Here is a 9,566-nt window from a genome sequence, read left to right on the forward strand (position 1 = left end):
ATATACACACATATAGAGGTGTGTGTGTGTATATATATATATATATATATATATATATATGTAAATACACACACAGACACACACACATATATATTTATAGCAAACGAGAGTAAAATTTCTTCATAATCCCATTTCTAGGAAATAGCCAGTTAACAATTTGACATTTATTTTTCTATGCATATATTTTAATGAAATAGAATCATTTTATGCATTCCATTCTATAATGCCTATGTTAAAAATTCACTATAGAAGAGTACAAAAAAAATAACACCATAAAATGTGCTCTAAGCAAAATTAAGCAATGCTAATCCTTTTTATAGTTGCTTCCGGTCTTTTTAAAGTATAAAGCACTGCGTACAGAACGTTTAGATTGTACCAGTACTGTCACCTTTCACAGTCCTTAAGAGCAGCAATGATCATGAATTGGACATGTATCCATTTCAACTAGCTTTAAGAAAAAAAAGAAAAATGGTATTGTGTTTTGAAGATCTGGACATTTTGATGTATTTATATGAGTTTTAACTATTCATTTCCCTACTTATTTCTTCTTGCTTGTAAGTATAAATAGTGTTGCATTAAATATACTTGTAAATGCTTTTAATATCTATGTGCAGAACTTCTGTAGAGCATAAAGAATAGCTGGATTGGACTAGATGTACAATTTCAAGTTCACCTGATATCACAAAATCTCTCCAAAATGGTTGAGTTGATTTGCATTCCTGTCAGCAGCATCTAAGAATGTCTGTTTTGCTATATTTGAGCTATTTAGATGTTGCCAGTCTTATGAGTATTAAATAATATCTCCATGTTTTCATTTTCCTGGGTATTGGTAAAATGTTTTACATATAATAGTTTAAATTTCCCTCCTAAGACTTGTAAGCTCATATCATTTTTCAAATTTTTCATTTGCTGCTAGGCTTTTAGTTAAAGATTATACAAATTTGTATTACGGATTCTAATCTTTTGCTTTGAAGGAGTAGAAACACATATACAAACATTCATATGACAAAGTTCAGTTGTAATTTTTTATATTCTTTCTAAATTATTGCACCTCCTCGATCATTTTCTAAAAGTTGTGCAATAAAAAATTCACTATAATTGTAGATGAATCAATGTTCTACTGCAGTTCTGTAAATTTTTGGTTTATATATGTCAATTCGAAATTATCATATAGTTTGAGTGGACTGATCTTTTGGATTATGTAGTAGTATTCTTTGTTAGTGATTTTGCTTTTAATATTGCTACACCACTTTTTTTGTTTATCTTGGCTCAGTGTATATTTTTATATTATTGTACTTTTCACATTTACCTGTAGGTTTTTTTATAGCTGTTTTTTATGAATGGCATGTAGTTTTTTTTTTTGTAGTCTAATCTAGTAATTTTTTTAAAAAAATAGGAAAACATAATCTATTTATACTTATTTTACTATGAATACATTTGGATTTTATTATTTGCTATGGGTTGATTGCCCTCGCTGGACAGAGAGAGAGAAAGTGAGAAAGCACTCCTCCCCCTACTTTGAGGGAGATATCCATGCCACAATCCCTTCTCATCCATTTTCCTTTTGAGATTCTGAACATACATGCACGTGAGCCCAGCATGTTTTTCATGCTTCTAGATTCAGTACTCAAACTGTACAGTCAGCCATGGGATCCAGCCACTTAAGCCACTGGACTTTTTATTTGTTTTCTGCATATGGACTGTTCTTTTTTGCCCCCTCCTTTCTAGCTTCTTGTCACAGTGACAGTTTTTCTTATTCTGCTATTTTTATTCTCCCCAGTTTCTTTCATTAGGTGACAACCCTTATGATTTTTTTTTTCTTTTAATTTTTCCAGGGCACATGCTCTTGCCAGAGAGAGACAAAGAGAGGGAAAGGAGAAAGCACCTCCCTCCCCCAATGAGAAATGGTCACACCACAAATCCCTTTTCCATCCTCCCTCATTTTGGGATTTTGGGTATATAGGCATGTGGACCTTGTGTGTTTTTAAAGCCTCTGGGTCCAGGACTTGAACTGCATAGTGAGCCATGTGGGATCCAGCAGTCTAATGCTACTCCACAGGCTGACTCTTTTCTCCGATATTCTTTTTGTTTTGTTTTATTTTGTTTTTAAGAGGTTTTTGCTACAGGGTGCGCTTGCCAGAGAGACAGAGAGAGACAGAGAGACAGAAAGTGAGAAATCACCCCCCAGCGGCAATGGCCACGCCACAGTCCCTTCTCCTCCATTCTCTGGGGATCTTGGACACACACGCACACGCACCCAGCATGAGTCGAAGCCACCGGGTCCAGGACTCTAACCGTGGTCGACTACATGGGAGTCCAGCGACATAGCCATTACGCCAACTGCTGGTCCCTCTTCTCAGATATTCTAATGCACCTCCAAACTGGGAATCATCAGAAGCAAAGTTTTAGAAAGAAATAGAAAACAAAAGCCCTTTTTGAGATTTTTGCTGATTTGTGAAAGCTCTTCTCAGCTTCTCTTTTCCTTGACCATTGAATAAATAAAGCTTCTGTCATGACAATTGGAATAAAAAAAAAAAAAAAAAAAAAGCCTTTCTCTTTAAGTTCATTGTGATTTACTTCATACCCCCGAACACATCAACTGCTTCCAACTACAAAGTAGTTTTACTGCAAAGGCAACCCTTTGCTTCTTCTGAGGCTTGTCAACTGCCCCTGCCTGGTACTGGGAGTGTTTACCAACTCGCACACATAAAGCCAGGCCTATTTATTTATTTTCTGTAGCAACTAAGTCATTCTACATTACTTGATATCAAATCACTCTATAAATATTAGTTGAGCACCTATTGCCAGGCATTGATTAGGCTAAGTGCTGAGAAACGAAGAGCACTTCATTCTTCCCCTTGGAGAGCTCAGAGACATGGGACACAGATATGCAAGGACAGTGGAAGATGAGTGAAGGCTTTGACAGGAGAAGGGCATGTCCAACTGAAGTGACTTCTCAACCAAAGCCTGAAAGATAAACAAGAGCTGTCTGGATTGTGCAGATGAGGAGGAGGCCAGGAGTGTTCAAAGCTACAGCCATGATAGCAAAGGCTGGGAATGGCATATTCAAGGCATTCAAGACGATGCCTCATTGGGAAGAAAAGGGACCAACATGAGATGTAAACGGCAAACCAAGGGGCTGGCAGGTGGCATGATGGTTAAGGGCTCTGGACTCCCACAGGGCCGACCGCAGTTCAAGTTCCAAACCTGGCGCCTTGCTTTCTTATTTACTCTCTCTGCCTCTTTCTCACTCTGTGCCTCTTTGATCAGATTAAACTAACAAATTAAATAAATAAATAAAGTTATAAAATAGTTTTAAACACATGAAAGACAAAGCAAGACCAGATGTTTCCAGTGTCTTGTAAACCAAGTGAGGGAGTTTGTGAGCAATCTAAAGGGCAATGAGAAACACTGGAAGGTTTTCAGCAAAGGGATTCCTTGGTGAGGTTTGCTGTGGGTGGTGGCCAACTTTCGTTAAGAGACTGTTAAGTGGTTGCTTCCGAAGTCAAATGGCAGGTAGTGCTGGCTACCTCTAGTAGTGAGAAGAGGACAGAGAAAACAGGAGAGAGATGGGGTGGAGGTGACTCACTGATCCCATTTTGGTGAAATGTTTCAGGAAGTGCCCATGAGAAGTGAGTTGAGTTGGCAGTAAGTTATCAAGGACCACAGCTTAAAAAAGATCTAAGTTAGAAATCATTTGGGGAGATTTCTTTTTATTATTTCAGCACAGAGCCAAAAGACAACATAAAAGCTTTTATTTCACTCCGTTCCAAGCAAACAAGTTAATTAGATCTACAAGGCTTACTTGACTGATGTTCCAGGTACATGTGAATAAATAAGATTTGGCTCCAGATAGCAATTACTACTGGCACCTCTTCCTTTCATCTCATGAGACACAATGCAACTGTAAACATCAATCTAGACACAAACACACACACCAAAAAAAAAGAAAAGAAAAAGAAAGTTCACTTTTCCCTGTGGGAAAAAAGAACATAAATTGTTTTTCTGTGGTCCTCGTGGCAGGTGTGTGTGTGCTATGTAGCCCACCAAGCCTCCTCTTCTCCTACGAGTGTAGAAAGCAAATGTGATCCTATCTGTGCTGTGTGTAGTGAAACTATCCTCAGCCTTGAAAAGTGTATTAATCATTAATGAGCTTTATCCCATGGACTCTTCTGTAGTCAGTGCCTTGATCTGTGCCCTTTATAATAATCTGGGAAAAAAACGATGAGAAGCTATTTGATGATGAGATTGTGGATAGTAATGTCTTTGTCTTAACTGATAGGCATGGTATTCTGGCAAAAGAAATGTAATACACTGTAAAGATATATGTGATTCAATGTCATATAAATAAGATTATGATAAAAATAAACAATTTTTTTAAAAAGTGTAATACTACAAAGGATAGTGAGTAGTTTGGCTTCCCTTACAAATTTCACAGTCTTCCACTCAGTCAATTTAAAGCACCCTGCACTGCTTACATGCAATTCAGATGTAACTTATCTTTCTTCTGCAGAAGGAATAGACATGCGTTTTGGAGTGTCATCTGAGGTGGTGACTATTTAATAGTATTGTGTGAGTGTAGACTGCAGGTTGTGTGGCTTTTTTTGATCATCTTCTCATTCCAGATAATATCTGTCACCGTTTTCTCACTTGTCTGTGGACTTCAATGGAATATAATGCACAGTATGAATTTAAAAGCTGAATTATAGAATTAAAAAGCTCTCTCTAATTTATGTTAGGTTGTAGCAATGTATGAAGATCTTTGGTTTATTAATTTTTAAAATGAACCAGGTTTTTAGGGGGAAAAAAAGCTTGCCGAAAAGAGAGGTGAGTCAACAATGTTACTCATAAATAATAATTTGCTAGCACAGGCAATTATTCTTGATTTTGCCTTCAACTGCTGACAGTTTTCATCCATTTATCCTTTACTTCCTTTCACTTGCTTAGCATTCATTAAAATGTTCCAGGAACATCTTGCTATTTTTCTTGAGTGACAGCTGTAACTCAATTCAATGTTTGAAGGATCTTTAACTCTTTTATATTACATGATGTTTGTGTTAAGGATAATTATTATAAACAAAATGCAAATTTTAGAGCGTCTCAAAGGATAGTGAGAAATTGAAATTGAATTATTTATTCAATTTTATTTGTCATTATTATAATTATTTTAATTTACTACAGGGCATATGTGCTTACTATAGAAAGAGAGAGGAAAAGTAAGAAAGCATGCCACCAAGTCTGGGACTTCAACCATGATCAGCCATGTGAGAGTTCGGTGCCCAAACCACCACGCCACCTGCTGTTCCCATAGCCACTTATTTTGAAAACTTATGCAGTTAACAAGGGTATTTTTTCTTAGAGAAAGTATTGAATTGTGTTTTAATCTCATAATAGTTCATCACTTCAAACTTTTTATTTATTTTAGTGGGATTTTTCCTATAGGGTGCATGTGCTCACCAGAGAAACAGAAAGAGAGACAGAGACAGTAAGCGGGAAAGTGAGAAATCATCCCCCAAACAGGATGGCCATGCTGTAGTCCCTTCTCCATTCTCCTCTCAGGATTTTGGACACACATGCATGCATATGTGCCTGGCATGAGCCCCAAGGCACTGGGTCCAGGACTCCAACCATGGTCAACAACGTGGAAGTCCAGTAACATAACCATCACACCATCTGCTGGTCCCACTCACTTCAAATTCTTACTGCAATAATTGCAATGGATTATCCAACCAGTTTTCCAGTCATCATGAGTGGAATGCAAAGCAGGGGAGCTCATGTAAATAACTTAACTACTTTTAATCAAAAACTTCCTTTAAAGGGAGTAATTCAGTAACTTTCCTAATTTTTTTTATTAGCTGCTATATTAAAATTGAGAGACTTAAGATTAAAACTCTTTTTCCATTTCCACTCCTTTCTGCTAGAGATAATAACAATGTACTATACAGTAGGCAATGACAATATCATTTGCACCATTCATGTAACTCTTACAATTCATGGCGCATGTTCATGCTGCCCTCATTCCTCTTTTTCTCTCCCCCAATCTCTCTCTTTCTCTCTCTCTCACACACACACACATGTGCACACACACACAAATAAACCACATGTGTTCCTATTTGGCAACAATTATAATTAATCTTCATTCTGAATGACAAATTGGGTAAAAGATTTCAGACTACTACTTAGCAATACCACTTTTTTTATATGAACTATGTATTAAGCTATAAAGTACACATATCTGTTCTATGGTTGACAAAATGAGTCTGAGTACACACATGCAAACTACAATTTTGTCTCTGCTATGTAGCTCACTTAGTGTTTAACAGTTGTGCTCACTTAGTGTTTAACAGTTTTACTCACCTATGATTTTATTCAGTTCTGTTTCTTGTGCATATCTGTGAGGAGCGGGAAAATGGGAAGATGAGCGATGTCATTATTAAGTAGGGGGTCCTCCCTTACTGCCTCTCACAGCACTCTCCCATGACCCAGAAACCTAACTGGTGGTATGATGTGATTTGCCTGGAATGTGAAGAGACTTAGATTACTCCTTGTTGAATTCAGATGAACAAGCCTCCATGATAATTATAAAAGCCTTTGAAAAGACATACAGATGAGCCTGCTTGGCCATCTGGTCAAAATAAACATTTTCCAGAGCTGTCTGTTTCCACCTTTGACCCTACTTAGGTGTGAGAAATGTAAGGAATGTATTGGCTTGTGGATGAGGTCTGCCTTCACTCAGGTTAATAAGATAACACCCTCATCCGAATGCACACCCTTCCCCAGCACTGTCCAAGTTAGAAGGATGGAAAGGAGGCAAACTATGCTGCAGGAAGATTTATCACCCCCTGAACCAAAATATGCAAACAAAATTTCCAAGGTTGGTCTCAATGCTATTCAAGAGCTCAGGAGAGCTATATGTTTTATATCATGTCCACTATAGGAAGAAACAAAAACAATCTCTTCAGTTTACTAATAGTAGCTTATCTGGGGCAGGAAAATGAAGAACTTATTCTCAACTTGGGCAGTGCACAAAGTGGATTTCCTCTGGCTTTGCAAGCCATTGTTTTCGTGTGTTTGGGATTTCATTTTAATTAGATGCTTTGAAACATGACATCATCTTTTTAATGGACTTGCACTTTAAGGAATAGTGATGTGAGTTGCATGTCCTTTTAGACTCGGTCCCTAGAATCTTGTGGAAACCAAAGATGGATGACTTACAAGTCAAAGGACAGTTCACCTTATGTCTATATAATTAAGTTATCTTTGTTAAGGATTGTTTAAAGTATATACTCATTTACTATTTTTCAACTTCCTTTGAGCCTAGATATATTTCAAATACGTTGTTTTTTGTTTGTTTGTTTGTTTTTTGCTTGCTTGTTTGTTTGTTTTAAGTAAGCTCACAAATGATCTCTGTTTCCTTCATTGTAGCTATCTGCTATAGTTCAGACTCTGGAAGATATATCATGAGGTAAACTATGACTATAGGTAGTCTCAGACAGGAAACAATTATTAAATCAATTCAAACTGTCATGAATACTGGAGAAAAATACAAAACCCCTCAATATAAAGTGCCCTAGTTTAATGACCTAAAGTTGCACCACTTCACACATTTTTGGGTCAAATAAGATTATTAATTTGGTGCAACCTCCATTGGTACAGAGCATTCTCAAAACTGTACAGATACCTTGAAGTCAATCTCTCCCTCCCTTAAGGTTTCAAGACTCACAATCACACATATTAAGTCTGGTTATGCCAATAGATTCTAACCTTACTGATTAGAAGAAACCAAATACACAGATTATGCACAAACCTAGTAAACTAGAAGATGCATAATACCAATTATGCAAATAGCTATGCCTTTTTTTTTCCAGAGTGAAAACAGTGAGAAATGATAAAAGTGAGTGAATGACTGGGTAAAATTTAATTTTTAAGAAGTTAGTCTTATGTGTTTTGTTTCATTCGACTCTATTTTTCTAGCTAAGCTTCTGGGAGGTACATCTCAAAGCCATTAAAATCTCAGATAGAGGGGTCAAACTAGTTCTTATGCCTGAAGATGAGAACATTCTGGGACCAGCAAATGGCGTAATGGCTACGTTGCTGGACTCCCGCTAGTCAAGCATGATCCAAGTCCCAGACCCGGTGGCTTAAATTCACACCGGGTGCGTGTGCGTGCATGCCCAAGATCCTGAGAGGAGAATGGAGGAGAAGGGATTGCAGTGTGACCATCCCCCCTGGGGGTGATTTCTCACTTTCTGTCTCTCTATCTCTCTCTTTCTGGTGAGCACGCGCACTCTATAGCAAAAACCACTAAATAAAAACAAGATGAGAATGTTCCATTAGATACTTTATCATTTTTACACTCAAGCAGTGATACTTTGACCTGAAACTATATACATCTACAGAGTAAAGAGATATTGTCTTACTAAAAGGGGGGACAATAATGAATAAGGAAGTCCATAAGATGAAGCTAACTCTTCTTTGGCTTTATGTCAGTAGGGGTTGGTGTTATAAAAATGCAGAAAAGGTGTCTGTCTCGTTTTTCACAGAACCCATCTTCTACTTTGGTGATGTCGAGTACTCTGTGGATGAGAGCACCAGCTATGTGGAAGTGCGAGTGTGGAGAACAGGCACTGACCTGTCCAAGTCTTCTAGTGTCACGGTGAGATCTCGGAAAACAGATCCTCCCTCTGCAGATGGTGAGCTTTTACCTACATCAGCCCTTTTGATTGCTCTATAATTTTCAACCATGACACAAAATTCTTTAAAACTAAATTACTTTATTCTTATTAAAGTAGTCTAGTTTAATGTTGTTTTTTCCCCCTAAGATTATACAGGAGGTAAATCTAGTCTTTATTTGCTATTGTGGGAAAGTATACTTAAGGACATGAATCAAAAGCTAAGTTCCAAACATGAGAATCAAAAACCAAATTCTAATGCTTGTGTTTGCATGAATTGGTTCTCCAGTCTTAGTAAATCTAACTTTGTTAAATGTATGACATTACATGCATAACAATAATCGTTAACTACAGTCATAGAAACTTAATGATATTCAAATATCATGTAGGTGCACATCTTCGATGGGCTCCCTCCTTATTTTATCTATGTTAAATACTTGGTTCAATAAATACTTCAAATCCAAAAGGTTTTTCTCACTATTTATTATGCAGACCCTCCAGCCTGCTCACCTTTTTTTCTTGGATCTACATCTCCAAAAAATTTATCATAAGGTTTAGGGTAAGGACAGCATTCAGAATTTTTCATGTTTTCCCTCTATGTGACCAATGATATAAGCTTTCTTTCTCACGTGTGCACATGCATACAAGCACACACTTACATCACATACACATCACACATTCTTCACACAAGGCAAGCAGGTATTATTCTATTTTAAAAGTCATCATTAGATTGCTTTAAAGCATTATTTACTTAATTTTATTTATTAGTATTATTATTTTTTCTTAAGTCATGAGAGAGAAGCAGAGAGAGGGAAAGTGATAAAGCAAGTCACCAGGTCTGGGACTTGAACTGTGATCATCTTTGTGGGAGTCCAATGCCTTAACCACCATACC

At 37.1% G+C, this 9,566-nt stretch overlaps 1 protein-coding gene across 1 annotated transcript in view; it reads left to right on the forward strand.

Moving 5' to 3' along the window:
- Positions 1–9,566, forward strand: part of FREM2 (FRAS1 related extracellular matrix 2) — a 230,356-nt gene that overhangs the window by 175,686 nt on the left and 45,104 nt on the right. The window contains exon 7 of the mRNA XM_006154200.3: positions 8,544–8,693. Within this exon, the coding sequence (XP_006154262.1) occupies positions 8,544–8,693 (150 nt within the window). The remainder of the gene's footprint in view (positions 1–8,543; positions 8,694–9,566) is intronic.

This window comes from Tupaia chinensis, unplaced genomic scaffold (assembly GCF_000334495.1).
Source record: "Tupaia chinensis unplaced genomic scaffold, TupChi_1.0 Scaffold000402_1, whole genome shotgun sequence".
Lineage (NCBI taxonomy): Eukaryota > Metazoa > Chordata > Mammalia > Scandentia > Tupaiidae > Tupaia > Tupaia belangeri.